The 17,914-nt window shown below is 40.9% G+C and overlaps 1 protein-coding gene across 1 annotated transcript; it reads left to right on the top strand.

Moving 5' to 3' along the window:
• Positions 1-1,748: 1,748 nt before the first annotated feature.
• On the top strand, positions 1,749-10,333 carry LOC129818187 (zinc finger BED domain-containing protein 4-like). Its single transcript, XM_055873919.1, has 2 exons — positions 1,749-8,463; positions 8,595-10,333. Exon 1 carries the CDS (start codon positions 7,419-7,421, stop codon positions 8,433-8,435), a length of 1,017 nt encoding a protein of 338 aa, XP_055729894.1. The 5' UTR covers positions 1,749-7,418; the 3' UTR covers positions 8,436-8,463; positions 8,595-10,333.
• The last annotated feature ends 7,581 nt before the right edge of the window (positions 10,334-17,914 follow it).

The following is a 17,914-nucleotide window of genomic DNA, read 5'->3' as shown; positions in this document are numbered from 1 at the left end:
TGAAAGCCTATAATATAATTTCCCCCCAATATGCAGTTTTGGAGCGAAATGCAATAATAAATAGTCAAGATAGGCAGAGTAGGCTCTTTCAACAATGAGACCAACGTGGAAGGTGGTATGACTATTTCTTTCACACACACCTCATTGGCTAGGTTAGCTAGCTAGCTAACGCTAACTAGCCACATCTAGCACAAGCTCACTACTAAACTGACCTGGCAATCCTACTATCGTGGACACTTGTCTCCAAGCAGCATTTTTTGCGTTTATGTCCCTGTAGCTGTCAGCAGTTGTGTCAAAAAGACACGGTTTTGAGGATACTGCGAAAATGATTCTCTCCTCCATGTGTCCAACCGCATGCGACCATTTGCAAAAGGTACATGCATCAGTATAGTTGCCTAGCTGCGCAAAATGTTATGCAGCAGTGATGCAATGACGCAGTCGGTGTGTTCGAAGCGTAATGCTATAGAATCTAGATCCTAGAATTGAGAAAATGTATGGAAAATCATCCACATCAAATCAAACACCTCTGCTCTGACAAAAGTAAAGTGATGTAAACATTGCATTTTAGCAGTGTAGTCTGGGGCTCTTTCACCTCTGGAAACTCCACTTTAGTCTGGGGTTCTTTCCTGTTTGTAAAATCTAGCGCAGCCTAAGAAAAAGTCCAGGGGGAAAACCCTTGGTGAAAGTGAAATTACTGTAGTTTTGTCCTCCCTCAGTGCCCATATTAGGACTGTGGGGAATCTGTCCAGAACAGAGAGAGAGAGAGAATGTGTTGCATGCCTTCTCCACAAGTAGGTTAGAGGTCGTGAAAGGGAGTATCCACTGTGTTCACTGAATCTTTTCCCACAGTTATTTTCTGGGACACTGCACTATACAACTTTATTTGATGGCAGAACATTCGGAGGCTGTAAGCTTGTAAATACAGTAATTTATCTACTTAGATTATTGTGTGTGTGTGTGTCTGCCCTTAAGACACGCGTGTCAGGATTTGTTAGTCACGTCACCTCGACGGACATCTCATGATTACTCTCAGGGTCTCAATCTCAGAATGTTATTTTTGTTTTCCTCAGCGCTAATGACAGTCTGTGTTAGATGGTGAATTCAGCTGAACTCTGGGTGTTTCTTTGGCAGGCCTACTAAGGCTGTGGAGAGAGGAAAATGCATTAATGTGAAAATTATTTTGGTGTAGTGTGGAAAAGTTCAGGCTTGCAGATTGCATGCAGGGGGAAGAGTTTCGGGGCAGGTGAGCCCCAGGTTGCAAATCAGACCCCATTTTACAACGCCAAAGTATTTTTTTAACTCATTGACTTTCGCAGTTAAGTCTAAAAAGCTCTATTTTGCTCAATGTCGATTTTACAGCTTAAGTGTGTGTACATTACTGTATTTATACTTGGGATATTGTCTTTCAACTGGAAAATAAAAACAAACTCCTTGAGTGGGACTTTAAAACTATTCAGATTCACCCAGAATTTATCCTGACCTGTTCTTAAATATCACTACAACTCCACTGTTGCCATGACTACAGATCAGGGCTGTGGTTAATTCCAGTCCCTTCAAGACATAGACTGTATGATTCAAGCACTAGGCCTATGTCCAATCTGATGTAGGTTAATGTACGTTCATGTATAAGCTATTCATGTTTTGTGGTATTTGTTCTTTGTGCTTTAGGACACATGGCAAAATGCTTCTGCTGTTTCTGAGTCTCGGTTTGGTCACTTCTAACGTCCAGTCAGGAAGACAAGGTAAACTGCACACTTCATACATTATTATGGTTGTTATGAGTGAGAAAGTTATAGAGGGTCAAAGAACATACCCCCAAGACATGCTAACCTCCCCTGTTATTGGTACTGGTGAGGGGTTAGCATGTCTTGAGGGTAGGATCTTTGAGTAGCCAATTGTCATACAAGTAAAGATGCCTTTGAATAGAAAATGACTGAAGTAAAAGTGAATGTCACCCAGTAAAATACTACTTGATTAAAAGTATTTGGTTTAAATTATACTTAAGTATAAAAAGTAAAAGTTTAAATCATTTCACATTCCCTATTTAAGCAAACCAGATGTCATGATTTTCTATTATTATATTTTATTATGGCTAGCCAGGGGCACACTCCATCACTCAGCATATGCATTGGGGTAGAATTTCCCTCTTACATTTTTGTGCATTGAATAAGGGGGGGTTACTAAGCTACAGTGCATTCGGAAAGTATTCAGACCCCTTCCCCTTTTCCACATTATGTTACGTTACAACCTTATTCTAAAATGACTTAAATAAATACAAATAATAAATCTATATACAATACCCCATAATGACAAAGCAAAAACTGTTTTAAATATAATATCAGAAATACCTTATTTACATAAGTACCCAGACCCTTTGCTATGAGACTTGAAATTAAGCTCAGGTGCATCCTGTTTCCATTGATCATCCTTGAGATGTTTCTACAACTTGATTGTAGTCCACCTGTGATAAATTCTATTCATTGGACATGATTTGGAAACTTTTTTTATAGATTTTTTATTTCACCTTTATTTAACCAGGTAGGCCAGTTGAGAACAAGTTCTCATTTACAACTGCGGCCTGGCCAAGATAAAGCAAAGCAGTGCGACAGAAACAACAACAGAGTTACACAAACGTACAGTCAATAACACAATAGAATAATCTGTTTCCAGTGTGTGCAAATGAAGTAAGGAGGTAAGGCAATAAATAGGCCAAAGTGGCAAAGAAATTACAATTTAGCAATTAACATTGTAGTGATAGATGTGCAGATAAGGATGTGCAAGTAGAAAATACTGGTGTGCAAAAGAGCAGAAAAAAACAAAAACAAATATGGGATGAGGTAGGTAGTTGGTTGGATGGGCTATTTACAGATGGGCTGTGTACAGCTGCAGCGATCGGTAAGCTGCTCTGACAGCTGATGCTTAAAGTTAGTGAGGGAGAAATAAGTCTCCAACTTCAGTGATTTTTGCAATTCGTTCCAGTCATTGGCAGCAGAGAACTATAAGGAACGGCGGCCAAAGGAGGTGTTGGCTTTGGGGGTGACCAGTGAAAGTGTGCTACGAGTGGGTGTTGCTATGGTGACCAGTGAGCTGAGATAAGGCAGAGCTTTGCCTAGCAAAGACTTATAGATGACCTGGAGCCAGTGGGTTTGGCAATGAATATGTAGCGAGGACCAGCCAATGAGAGCATACAGGTTGCAGATGTAGGTAGTATATGGGGCTTTGGTGACAAAACGGATGGCACTGTGGTAGACTGCATCCGATTTGCTGAGTAGAGTGTTGGAGGATATTTTGTAAATGACATCGCCGAAGTCAAGGATCGGTAGGATAGTCAGTTTTATGAGGGTATGTTTGGCAGCAAGAGTGAAGGAGGCTTTGTTGCGAAATAGGAAGCCGATTATAGATTACATTTTGGATTGGAGATGTTTAATATGAGTCAGGAAGGAGAGTTTACAGTCTAGTCAGACACCTAGGTATTTATAGTTGTCCACATCCACAAGTCAGAACCATCCAGAGTAGTGATGCTAGTCGGGCGGGCGGGTGCGGGCAGCTATTGGTTAAAGAGCATGCATTTCGTTTTACTAGCATTTAAGAGCAGTTGGAGGCCACGGAAGAAGTGTTGTATGGCATTGAAGCTCGTTTGGAGGTTAGTTAGCACAGTGTCCAAAGAAGGGCCAGAAGTATACAGAATGGTGTCGTCTGCGTAGAGGTGGATCAAAGAATCACCCGCAGCAAGAGCGACATCATTGATATATACAGAGAAAAGAGTCGGCCCTAGAATTGAACCCTGTGACACCCCCATAGAGACTGCCAGAGGTCCGGACAACAGGCCCTCCGATTTGATACACTGAACTCTATCTGAGAAGTAGTTAGTGAACCAGGCGAGGTAGTCATTAGAGAAACCAAGACTGTTGAGTCTTCCGAAAAGAATAAGGTGATTGACAGAGTCGAAAGCCTTGGCCAGGTTGATGAAGATGGCTGCACAGTACTGTCTTTTATCAATGGTGGTTATGATATCGTTTTGGACCTTGAGCGTGGCTGAAGTGCACCCGTGACCAGCTCGGAAACCGGATTGCATAGCGGAGAAGGTACGGTGGGATTCGAAATGGTCAGTGATCTGTTTGTTCACTTGGCTTTTGACGACTTTAGAAAGGAAGGGCAGGATGGATATAGGTCTGTAACAGTTTGGATCTAGAGTGTCTCCCCCTTTGAAGAGGGGGATGACCGCGGCCGCTTTCCAATCTATAGGAATCTCAAACGATATGAAAGAGAGGTTGAACAGACTAGTATTATGGGTTGCAACAATGGCGACGGATAATTTTAGAAAGAGAGGGTCCAGATTGTCTAGCTCAGCTGATTTGTAGGGATCCAGATTTGCAGCTCTATCAGAACATCAGCTGTCTGGATTTGGGTGAAGGAGAAGTGGGGGGGTGCTTGGGCCAGTTGCTGTGGGGGATGTGGAGCTGTTGGTCGTGGTTGGGGTAGCCAGGTGGAAAGCATGGCCTGCCGCAGAGAAATGCTTATTGAAATTCTTGATTTTCGTGGATTTATCGGTGGTGACAGTGTTTCCTAGCCTCAGTGCAGTGGGCAGCTGGGAGGAGGTGCTCTTATTCTCCATGGACTTTACAGTGTCCCAAAACATTTTGGAATTAGTGCTGCAGGATGCAAATTTCTGTTTGAAAAAGCTAGCCTTTGCTTTCCTAACTGACTGTGCATATTGGTTCCTGACTTCCCTTAAAAGTTGCATATCGCGGGGCCTATTCGATGCTAGTGCAATACGCCACAGGATGTTTTTGTGCTGGTCAAGGGCAGTCAATTCTGGAGTGAACCAAGGGCTATATCTGTTCTTTGTTTAAAAAAAATTGAATGGGGCATGCTTATTTAAAATGGTGAGGAAAGCACTTTTAAAGAACAACCAAGCATCCTCTACTGATGGGAGGAGGTCAATATCCTTCAAGGATACCTGGGCCAGGTCGATTAGAAAGGCCTGCTCGAAGAAGTGTTTGACACTGACGAGGTGTGGTCGTTTGACCGCGGACCCATAACGGACGCAGGCAATGAGGCAGTGATCGCTGAGATCTTGGTTGAAAACAGCAGAGGTGTATTTGGAGGGCAAGTTGGTCAGGATGATATGTATGAGGGTGCCCATGTTTACGGATTTGGGGTTGTACCTGGTAGGTTCCTTGATAATTTGGGTGAGATTGACTGCATCTAGCTTAGATTGTAGGACGGCCGGGGTGTTAAGCATATCCCAGTTTTGGTCACCTAACAGTACGAACTCTGAAGATAAATGGGGGGCGATTAATTCACATATGGTGTCCAGAGCACAGCTGGGGGCTGAGGGGGGTCTATAACAAGCGGTAACAGTGAGGGTCTTATTTCTGGCGAGATGGATTTTTTAAAGTAGAAGCTCGAACTGTTTGGGCACAGACCTGGATAGTATGACAGAACTCTCCAGGATATCTCTACAGTAGATTGCAACTCCGCCCCCTTTAGCAGTTCTGTCTTGACGGAAAATGTTGTAATTGGGGATGGAAATTTCAGAATTGTTGGTGGCCTTCCTAAGCCAGGATTAAGACACGGCTAGGACATCAGGGTTGGCGGAGTGTGCTAAAGCAGTGAATAATGCAAACTTAGGGAGGAGGCTTCTGATGTTAACATGCATGAACCCAAGGCTTTTACGGTTGCAGAAGTCAACAAATGAGAGCACCTGGGGACACACGGGGCCTGGGTTAACCTCTACATCACCAGAGGAACAGAGGAGGAGTAGGATGAGGGTAGGGCTAAAGGCTATTAGAACTGGTCGTCTGGTGCATTGAAAACAGAGAATAAAAGGAGCAGATTTCTGGGCGAGGTAGGATAGATTCAGGGCATAATGTACAGACAAGGTGCCAGTTAAGTTATGTGCGGTCTCCGCATGTGTGGGGTGTGGGACAAAGGAGCTATTTGAGGCATATTGAGCGGGACTAGGGGCTCTGCAGTAAAATAAAACAATGAGAGCTAGCTCAAACAAAGTATGCAAGGCATATTGACATTAGAGAGAGGCATAAAGCATAAAGCAATATTGTGTGTAGATTGATGAGGGGAAAAACTATTTAATCCATTTTTAAATAAGGCTGTAACGTAACAAAACGTGGTGAAAGTCAGGGGATCTGAATAGTTTCTGAATGCACTGTAAATAGAATTGTTTTTAACACAACCTTTCTTTAACTCTACAAACACTTCCTCACCCTCTTGACTCCACTTTATCCTCTCGTGATAACCCTCCTCCCCTTTGTCAATTCTGTAAAGCTCTACACAATGAGATGGAATAAAGTGTCTCACAAAATTGAAAACACCCAGTTTATTTTTCTGAGCTTGCGAGTTTGCTTGTTTGCTCTTGCCAGCTTTAACTTGTTACCTTTTAGAATCCATTCCCCTGGCATTTCACACAGACTATCCAAACCCAAAATCGGTTCTATCCCAGACACCATAAAGAATGAGTCCAGTATTGCTGCTGACCCTACTGTAAACGGCATGGATAGTAATTGCATAACTCTTGATTGTGTCCCTGTTACACCACTGAACGTAATGATTTGAGTGTCCTCACAGAGGCCAAATACCCCTATGCGTTACCCCAAACCCAGGTTATGAGAGTCTGCTGATGCTCAACTTAATTTGCGCATTCACCACGGAGAAGGCCGGCGCAGTAGTCCCGTCGATTCGACTCTCAGAGCACTGCCTTATGTAGTTCCAGTAAGAATGCTGAGCCACTACACGGCAATAGCACAAGGCCAAATCTACACTTGACAGTAAATGTTCCTGAGTGGCCGAGTTACAGTTTTGACTTAAATCTACCTGAACATCTATGGCAAGCCCTAAAAATGGTTGTCTAGCAATGATCAATTTGGCCGAGCTTGAAGATTTTGAAAAGAATAATGGGGAAATGTTGCACAATCCATGTGTGGCTCTAAGAGCCGGCTCTTGTAGGTGAACGGTGGGAGCCGGCTCGCATATCAGAAGAGTTGAATCTATTTATAAAAATATTTTTTTAATTAAGATATGAATAATGAAAATATTTAAATGAATAGATTTAACTAATAAAAATAATTTAAAAATAATAATATAGGCCTAAATGCTCAAGCGCCCACACATTCGTTCTGACTGTCTGCTCAGACTAACAGCCTCACCTGTTGTTCCTGTCAATGCAGTGTCAGCCAATGAACCAAAGATGCGCGAGGGAGGGCCGAGCCAACTCACTCACAGTCACACACTTAGCAGCCGAGGAGAGAGAGGAAGGACAGCTGTGAAAACAACAGCTGGAAAATGAGTCGGAAGCACAGTAGCATTTTAATAATGTAGACAATGTTAGAGCACAGTGTAGAATTTGCCAAAACAAAATCTCATCTAAAGCCTGTTCTACGCACAACCTACACAGGCATATGCGAACTGTGCACCCAACTGTGAGGCTAGCTGTAGTGGAGCTACGAGAAACTAGTGGGCCTGCTGGTGATAGTGTTGGAGCCAGCACCTCCACACGTGGAGTTAAATCCACTCAGCCAAGTAGGCCTACTCAACGACCCACAGCAACGCAGTCTCCTATGGACCAGTTTATGCCAAAATCTATGTCTGTACCAAAACAAGGCCAAATTGACAGTGCATTGGCTAAAATGATTGCTATCGATTTCCAGACGTTTTCGATCGTGGAGGACAGAGGTTTTAGAAATTATAGCAATAGTCTAAATTCAATGTACACAATTCCAAGCAGGAAAACCCTTTCAAAATCCCTTATTCCACAACTGTACGAGAGCACACAGGCTTCAGTGAGGGAAAGAGTCCAAAAAGCTACTGCAGTTTGCCTTACCACTGACTGCTGGACATCAAGGGTAACCACTTCTTACATGTCGGTTACATGTCACTTCATTGAAGATTTTTCGATGTCTAGCTGTCTTCTAGACTGCTTTGAGTTCAGCGACATTCACACCTCAGAGAACTTGGCAGAGGAACTGTTGAGAGTGGCCAGAGAATGGCAAGTAGATGGAAAAGTGGTCTGTTGTGTTAGCGACAATGCAGCTAACATAACCAAAGCTATGAACATTTTTAAATGGACCCATTATCCATGTCTTGCCCACAAAATCAACCTGATTGTAAGAGATGCTCTGAAGGGGATGAAGCCCACTGTGGACAAAGTGAAAGCAGCTGTGGAATACTTCCACAGGAGCACAGTAGGTGCTGAAAAACTAAAGTTTACACAACGCCAGATGGGGAAGCCCGAGCTGAGGCATAAACAAGACTGTACTACAAGGTGGATATCAACATTTTATATGTGGAAGTGGTTTCTTGAGTCAAAGGATGCCATCATCTCTACCCTGGCCATTGTCAATGCACCTGTTGATGCTCTGACCCAAGAGGAATGGGGTGTGGAGGAAAGAGGTGTGCAGAGTCCTGGAACCTTTTGAGCAGATCACTGTGGAGATCAGGAGAGAGGTACAGTAAGCGGTTATTACCACATCATTATTAATCCAGTATTACATGTGTATATGAGCAGTAGATGAGAATGTAGTATCAGTAGACAAAACATGAACCTAAACTAATAAGTTACTGTTCTCTCTTTTCAGCTATGTGACAGCCTCAAAAATGATACTCCTGTGTAAGGGTCTGCAGCGAATCACACCCAGCCGCCAGAGAAAAGCAAATGTAACCACAGGACATGTGACAGAGTTGATGGAGACCCTATGTTCATCAACGGACAGAAAGTTCCACAGAATGGAAAATAATCACGTGCTATCAGAAATTGCTGCACTTGACCCCAGGTTTAAGACGTTAGCCTTCAGTGATGTCACAGCGATTGATGAGGCTCTTCAAAGAATAACCTCAGCAGCAGGGAGGGACAGTCCCAGCAGAGCTGGCTCAGGCACCAGGGCAACAGGAAGAAGAGGGATCAGATGGAGCAGAAGCACCAGCAGTAGTGCCACAAACGTCTGCTTTTGGATGCTGTTTGACGAGAGAGCAACTGGGGATGCAGCACAAAGGAATCCCTCAGCAGATGCCTTAATGGAGGTCCGATCCTATTTGGAGGAGCCTCTCCAAAGATCTGCAGATCCTCTGAGTTGGTGGAATAACAAGCCCTCTGTCTACCCACGGCTTACTAAAGTCATGACAGAGAGATTCTGCATAGTAGCCACATACGTTCCCACTGAGAGGGTCTTCTCGAAAATAGGGACAAGTAATTACTGAGAGAAGAAACTGCATCAGCCCCTCGAAAGTGAGGCAGCTTTCATTTCTGAATGCAAATCTCTCATAAAAGCTAAATATGGTCAGCGTCACTGTGTGCTGCTGGTTATAACATGGCAATAAATAAGAGAGAGAAAAGAGGGACCAGTTTAATGTTTTAAGTGGGATGCTGCAGTTTTCCACATTGTTCATTATTTTTCTTTGATATGGTGCAATATTCTATTATGCTGCTCAGATTGTATTCATTTTGAATGATTAGATTTATATGCACTTATTTAATATACATTTAAAAAGTTATATTTTAAATGCACGTGTTTAATAGCATTCTTTTTCATAACAAACCAATGCATTTTTAAATACATTGTGGTTAAGGTAGAGTATGGTTTCATTTAATAACTTAATTAGAATTAGTTTAAAACAGATCATAGTCAAACGATCGCAAACTGTTTGACTTGAAAAAATACAAAACATATTTTTTGTTAAGAGCCGTTTGGGAGCCAAAAGAGCCTGCTCACTGAAAAGAGACGTAATGTCCATCACCACTCAATATTATGAAAATTATGAACCGGAATGACATTTACGCTAACGGGTGGCCATAAAGAACTAGCTAAAAGCCACGTCTCCAATAAGCCACGCCTCTAATCTGACAGTCTGTCACCTCTACAATATATTAATTAAAAGGTTCAACATTTAACCCCTCACCTTACAAAAAGTTTCCAGTTTGAACTTTTACACAGAGGTTCTTCTGAGACCCTTTTCAGAAGGGTTACTCCAGGACCTGCAAAGGTTCCGCTGGTGTGGCAAACCAAAAGGTTTTTCCAGGCAGCTTTACTTCTAGGAGTGTACAGTCATTATTGCTCATCTTTATGAAGGGTGTTAATCATTTCAGGACACCACTGAATGATAATGTACATATGAATGTGAATGCACACGTTTGTCATTGTATATACAGTATATGAACACGTTTATCATAATGTAAAATTGTACTGGAACAATGCTATGATATTATGTTGCATGTTCATTCCTTGATATAGTTTGATACCCAATATTAACCATTGATATCCTTTCATTCATTGATATCAGATATTATGTTGCTTGTTCATTCATTCATGTCCCTGTTTGTTTCCCAGGGGTTAATGTAACGTGTGAAAATCAATCGGTTGTAGCAGGACAGAACCACAACCTGACATGTAGAGTGGATTACTGTGATGCAGATCAGAAGAAGAAGGGATGTAAAACTCTACAGTATTTCTGGAAGCATAAATCAAAAACTCCAATACAAATTTGTGATTATACAAAGGATTGTACAAAAGATTGTAAAATTACAATAACAAACAAAAGCTACTTTTTTGAGATGAAAAATGTTACCGAAGCTGATGAGGGAAACTACACTTTTACCATTAACACAGACTGTGGAAACGGAAAAGGCTCATTGAATGTTTCATGTGAGTACAACGTTAATATACAGTGACCAGTGTTACGTGGGTTAAATGGGTTCATGTGATATGACCAGGAAAAGGTCCAGTAATTCAAAATAAATGTGATAATACAGTATTCATATACAGTTGAAGTCAGAAGTTTACATACACCTTAGCCTCCCAAAGTACGATCATTGTCCCCATGTGCAGTTGCAAACCGTAGTCTGGCTTTTTTATGGCAGTTTGTTAACAAGACATTTATGGAGTGGTTAAAAAACAACTTTTAATGACTCCATCCTAAATGTATGTAAACTTCTGACTTCAACTGTACACTGAGTGTACAAAACATTAGGAACACCTGCTCTTTCCATGACAGACTGACCAGGTGAATCCAGGTGAAAGCTATGATCCCTTGTTGATGTCACTTGTTGAATCCACTTCAATCAGTGTAGATGAAGGGTTAGGAGACAGGTTAAGAAGGATTTTTATTTATTCAGCCTTGAGATTAATGAGACATGGATAGTGTATGTGTACCATTCAGAGGGTAAATGAGCAAGACAAAAGATTTAAGTGCATTTGAACGAGGTAGTAGGTGCCAGGAGCACTGGTTTGAGTGTGTCAAGAACTGCAACGCTGCAGGGTGTTTCACGCTCAAATGTTTCCCGTGAGAATCAAGAATGGTCCACCACCCAAAGGACATCCAGCCACCTTGACACAACTGTGGGAAGCATTGGAGCCAAGATGGGTCAGCATCCCTGTGGAACGCTTTCGACACCTTGTAGGATCCATGCCCCGATGAATTGAGGCTGTTATGAGGGCAAAAGGGGATGCAACTCAATATTCGGAAGGGGTTCCTAATGTGTTGTACACTCAGTGTATAAATTCCATATGGGGCTTGATACTTTAACGTTTGTGCAAAACTAACTTCTCTTTATTTTCTCAGTGAGACCAAAGCCGTCACAATATGTATCGTCAGGTCCCATATCGTCATTATCATCACTGTTCTGGGTGTTCTACTGTTTCTCATCACTTCTGATTATGGCAGAAGATTGATGGGTCGACTTCCTTGAGAAAAATGCTGACAAGAGCCCTGAAGCTACCGGAGAGGCCCTAAACCTGGAGCCTGCATAACATTCAGTTCATGGAGGAGACGTGTGTGTGTGTGTGTGTGTGTGTGTGTGTGTGTGTGTGTGTGTGTGTGTGTGTGTGTGTGTGTGTGTGTGTGTGTGTGTGTGTGTGTGTGTGTGTGTGTGTGTGTGTGTGTGTGTGTGTGTGTGTGTGTGTGTGTGTGTGTGTGTGTGTGTGTGTGTGTGTGTGTTCATTATTCTATCCTTGTGGGGACATATCCTAATTCCCCATGAATACAAAGGCTATTTTAAGCTTAGTTTTAGGGTTACAATTAGGGTTAGGAGTTAGGTTTGGGTTAGTGTTAGGGGTAAGAGTTAGGGTTATGGTTTGGGTTAGGGAAAATATGATTTTGAATGTAAGTAAATGTTAGTTCCCCACAAGGATAAAATAATGTGTTTGTGAGGCTTGTTAGCAGTTGTTTTCAAAAATATTTAAATAGTGGAATTAGTTTCTGTTTCAAATCACTAATAACAGTTATTCACTGACTTGACTAGTGTAAATACCACTACAGTACATTGCACATTTATATTGACTAATGCATTGTTACATATAGCCTGTTCACTACCATACAATAACTGAGAATGTGAATTAATCAATATAAATAATGTTACACAAATTTTTAAAAGCCTTAAAGGACAATATTCATCTGTATAATCAACACCAAAGCTGGAAGATAACAGATCGGTCTGCATAAACTGCATTGTCATAACCTTCACTAAGCTTGTTTAAAAAGGCAGTTGGTTTTGGTCTGCACAGTGCCTTCAGAAAGTATTCATACCCCTTCACTTAATGAATTCAAAATGGATTAAATCGAAGTATTTTCTCACCCATCTACACACAATACCCCATAATGACAGAGTGAAAACATGTTTTTAGAAATGTTTACTAATTTATTGCAAATGAAATACAGAAATATCTCATTTACATAAGTAATCACACCCCTATGTCAATACTTTGTAGAAGCACCTTTGGCAGTGATTACAGCTGTGAGTCTGTCTGGGTAAGTCTCTAAGACCTTTCCACACCTGGATTGTTCAACATTTGCCCATTATTCTTTTCAAAATTCTTCAAGCTCTGCCAAATTGGCTGTTGATCATTGCTAGAGAACCATTTTCAGGTCTTGATATAGATTCACTGTCTTCTTGGTATGCAACTCCAGTGTAGATTTGGCTTTGTGTTATTGTCCAGCTGAAAGGTGAATTCATCTCCCAGTGTCTGATATATTTGCTTTGCCTAAAAAAATAACACTTTGTATTCAGGACAAAAACTTAACTGCTTTGCCATGTTTATTGCAGTACTACTATAGTTCCTTGTTTCAAACATGATGCATGTTTTGGAATATTTTTTATTCTGTACAGGCTTCCTTTTCACTCTGTCAATTATTATTATTTATTTACCTTTATATAACTAGACAGGTCAGTTAAGAACAAATTCTTATTTACAATGACAACCTACCGGGGAACAGTGGGTTAACAGCCTTGTTCAGGTGCAGAATGACAGATTTTTACCTTGTCACTGAGTTAGGAACCTATTGGTTAATGGCACAACACTCTAACCACTAGGCTACCTGCCGCCCCATCAAACTAGTCAATTCGGTTAGTATTGCGTAGTAACTACAATGTGTTTGATCCATCCTCAATGTTCTCCTATCACAGCCATTAAACTCTGGACCTGTTTTAAAGTCACCATTAGCCTCATTGTGAAATCCATGAGCGTTTTCCTTCCTGTCTGACAACTGAGTTAGGAAGGCCGCCTGTATCTTATCTTTGTAGTGACTGGATGTATTGATACACCATCCAAAGTGAAGTTAGTAACTCCACCATTCTCAAAGGGATATTCAATGTCTGCTTTTTGTTTGACCTAACTACCAATAGGTGCCCTTTGCAAGGCATTTGGAAAACCTCCCTGGTCTTTGTGTTTGAATCTGTGTTTGAAATTCCCTGTTCGTCCGAGGGACCTTATAGATAATTGTATGTGTGGGGTAGAGATGAGGTAGTCATTAAAAAATTATGTTAAACAGTATTATTGAACACAGAGTGAGTCCATGCAATTTATTATGTGATTTGTTAAGCAAATGTTTACTCCAGAACTTATTTAGACTTGCCATGACAAAGGGGTTGAATACTTTTTGACACAAGACATTTCAGATTTTCATTTTTGATTCATTTGTAAAACTTTTGAAAAACATAATTCCACTTTAACATTATGGGCTATTGTGTGTGGACCAGTTACCCAAACATCTCAGTTGAATCCATTTTCATTTCGGGATTTAAATCACAGCAGAACACAATTTATTTCATATTGGAATTGTCATTTGTGAGTGTAATTCCCCTTTAATTAACATATAATATAATTTTCATGAAATCACAAGTCCAATACAGCAAATGAAAGATAAACATCTTGTGAATCCAGCCATCATTTCCGATTTTTAAAATGTTTTACAGCGAAAACACTATGTATTTATATTAGCTAACCTGTTACGGATACAAATATTCTGTGTGTATCCTGTGTGTTTCTGTTCTCGCCTTCTCCCCTACTCACAGGTGACAATCATCATTCCCCAATCAGTCATCAATCAGTCGCTAATCAGAAGACACCTGCTCCTTTTCACTTACCCAATCACAGTTCCTTTCCCTTGGTTTAAAAACCCTGTCAGTTGTTTTCTCAGTAGCTCAATCTGTCTGTCAATGCCTTCTGTTTGTAGATCTCTTGTTTGTTTTGCATCTACATGTCACTTTGTCCCCACCTGTGAGTATTGTTTTGGTGATGGTGTTTGAGTGTTTGTTTGATGGTGGGAAAAGGGGGTAACCAGATAAGTCGCCCATGGGCATACACTACCCGTAGGTAAATGTTGTTAAAAACACTAGTTAGAACCGGGCGGACCACCCCCTGTATTTATTGGTTAGTTAGTTAGTTGTTGTTGGAATAGGCTAGTCTAGCTTAGGGGTGTTTTTGGATTATTATTGTTCCATTCCTTGGGTCCAGCTCAGCCCCTTTTCCTGCTCCCCCCATTACCGTGTGTTTATAAATAAACCTTGAGTGTTTGTCGGTAGATCTTAGTTGTCGTGGTTATTTCGTTTTCACTCTTTGTCACTACTATAATTTGTATGAGTTATGTTACGGGTCCCATTACCATCCCCCCCTAGACTGTCGGGCCAAAGGGATTTGTAACATAACCACAATAGCCAAAGACTCAACTGCATATTTTCACCATGTTTCTACCGCATAGGTAGCTATCACAAAACCGACCAAATAGAGATATAATTAGTCACTAACCAAGAAACAACTTCATCAGATGACAGTCTTATAACATGTTATACAATACATTTATGTTTTGTTCAAAAAATGTGCATATTTGAGGTATAAATCATAGTTTTACATTGCAGCTACCATCACAAATAGCACCGACGCAGCCAGAATAATTACAGAGAGCAACGTGAAAAACAAAAATACTCATAATAAAACATTTATGAAAAATACATGGTGTACAGCAAATGAAAGATAAACATCTTGTGAATGCAGCTAATATTTCTGATTTTAAGTGTTTTACAGGGAAAACACAATATAGAATTATATTAGCTTACCAAAATAGCCAAACACATAAAACGCATTTATTCACCACAAAGATAGCTTTCGCAAAAACCAGCAAAAGATATAAAATTAATCACTAACCTTGAACAACTTCATCAGATGACAGTCTTATAACATCAGGTTATACAATACACTTATGTTTTGTTCGAAAATGTGCATATTTAGAGCTGCAAACCGTTGTTATACATTGTGAATATATAGCAACATTTCCCCAGAATGTCCCGAGCTATTTTGGACACTCACCTAATCTGACCAAAGAACTCATAAACTTTACATTAAAATACTTGTTGTATGGCAAATGAAAGATACACTGGTTCGTAATGCAACCGCCGTGTTAGATTTAAAAAAAAATAACTTTACCATAACATACAGCTTGCGTTATTACGAGACAGCGCTCACCAAAACGGCAGAGAATAGGAATCAACATTTTCCACAAATACGAAATAACATCATAAATTGTTCTTACTTTTGCTGAGCATCCATCAGAATGTTGTACAAGGAGTCCTTGGACCAGAATAAATCGTTGTTTGGTTTTAGAATGTCCTTTTCTTCTGTCGAATTCGCGCCACAATGCTAGCCAAGGTTGATAACGTTCCCATCTTCTCTCGATGCAAAGAACGGAAAACTGCAAAAGTCCCAATAAACGTTGAATAAACTGATAAAACTCGGTTGAAAAAACCTACTTTACGATGTTATTATCACATGTATCAAATAAAATCAGAGCCGGAGATATTCGCAGTGTAAACCGAATGCTTATCAGAAGACAATGTCGAGGTACTTCGCGCGACTTGGTAGACAAAGAAAATTCCTGACCTGCCACTCCAAAAGCTCTCATTCGACCTCAGATCAAGCTAGACACCCCATTCCACCTTCCACTGCCTGTTGACATCTAGTGGAAGGCATATGAAGTGCATGCATATCGATAAATATAAGGCAATTGAATAGGCAGGCCCTGAAACAGAGCCTCGTTTTCAGATTCTTCACTTCCTGCATGGAAGTTTGCTGCAAAATGAGTTCTGTTTTACTCACAGACATAATTCAAACAGTTTTAGAAACTTCTGAGTGTTTTCTATCCAATAGTAATAATAGTATGCATATTGTATGATCTAGAAAAGAGTACGAGGCCGTTTCATTTGAGCACGATTTTTCCAAAGTGAAAACAGCGCCCCCGTATTGACAAGAGAGACAAGGCAATGACATCAAAATGAATATTAAATTCAATATACCAATTAGGATCTGGCTAGAACTACTTGAATCAGTTATAGAACATATTGCCCTCTATAGCTGTGAGCTCAACAACCAAGAATTCACAAAATGGGACAAACATCCAATGTAGACTCTGCAAAAAATATCCTCAGAGTACAACGCACAACCTCCAAATGATGCATGCAGAGCAGAATTAGGACTATACCGAATAATGATCAAAATCCAGACAAGAGCTGTTAAATTCCACATCCACCTAGAGGAAAGCAATATCCAAACCTTCCATCACAATGCCCTAACCTACAGAGAGATGAACCTAGAAAGAGTCCTCTCAGCCAGCTGGTCCTGGGGCTCTGTTCACAAACACAAACAGTGCCCACGGAGCCTCACGACAGCAACACAATTAAACCCAACCAAATTATAAAGAATAAAAAAAACTACTTGACACATTGGAAAGAATCAACCCAAAAATTTTTGCAAACTAGAATTATTAAATTACTGAATTATTTTGTACATAATTTTTCTGCAACCGTATCTTACGGCAGAAAAGAGCTTCTGGATATCAGGACAGCGATCACTCACCTCGGATTAGACAAAGATTTTTTCAACAACAAGCATGACTCACACGATATTCTCCAAACACCCCACAGGGCAGACATCCCAATTATTCGCAAAAGGAAGCGACGCAGAGGACGAAGAGCCGGATGCTTCGTCCGGACCCGCAGAAGGCGAATAGGAGAGCTGCCATTACCGTCAATATTACTCGCCAACATGCAATCATTGGACAATAAACTAGATGAGGTACGATCACGAATATCCTACCAACGGGACATCAAAAACTGTAATATCCTATGTTTCACGGAATCGTGGCTGAATGACGACATGGATATTCAGCTAGTGGGATATATACGCTGCACCGGCAGGATAGACGAGGGGGGCAGTCTGTGCATATTTGTAAACAACAGTTGGTGCATGAAATCTAAGGAAGTCTCTAGATTTTGCTCGCCTGAAGTAGAGTATATTGTGATAAATTGCAGGCCACACTACTTGCCTAGAGAGGTCTCAGCTATACTTTTCGTGGCTGTTTATTTACCACCACAAACAGATGCTGGCACTAAGACCGCACTCAGTCAGCTTTATAAGGAAATAAGCAAACAGGAAACCACTCACCCAGAGGCGGCGCTCCTAGTGGCCGGAGACTTTAATGCAGGGAAACTTAAATCAGTTCTATCAAATCTCTATCAACATGTTAAATGTGCAACCAGAGGGAAAAAAATGTAGATCACCTGTACTCCACACACAGAGACGCGTACAAAGCTTCCCCTCGCCCTCCATTTGGTAAATCTGACCATAATTCTATCCTC

Source organism: Salvelinus fontinalis, chromosome 1 (genome assembly GCF_029448725.1).
Source record: "Salvelinus fontinalis isolate EN_2023a chromosome 1, ASM2944872v1, whole genome shotgun sequence".
Classification (NCBI taxonomy): Eukaryota; Metazoa; Chordata; class Actinopteri; order Salmoniformes; family Salmonidae; genus Salvelinus; species Salvelinus fontinalis.
The sequence above is the reverse complement of the archived record's forward strand: the minus strand, read 5'-3'. Positions and strand labels throughout refer to the sequence as shown.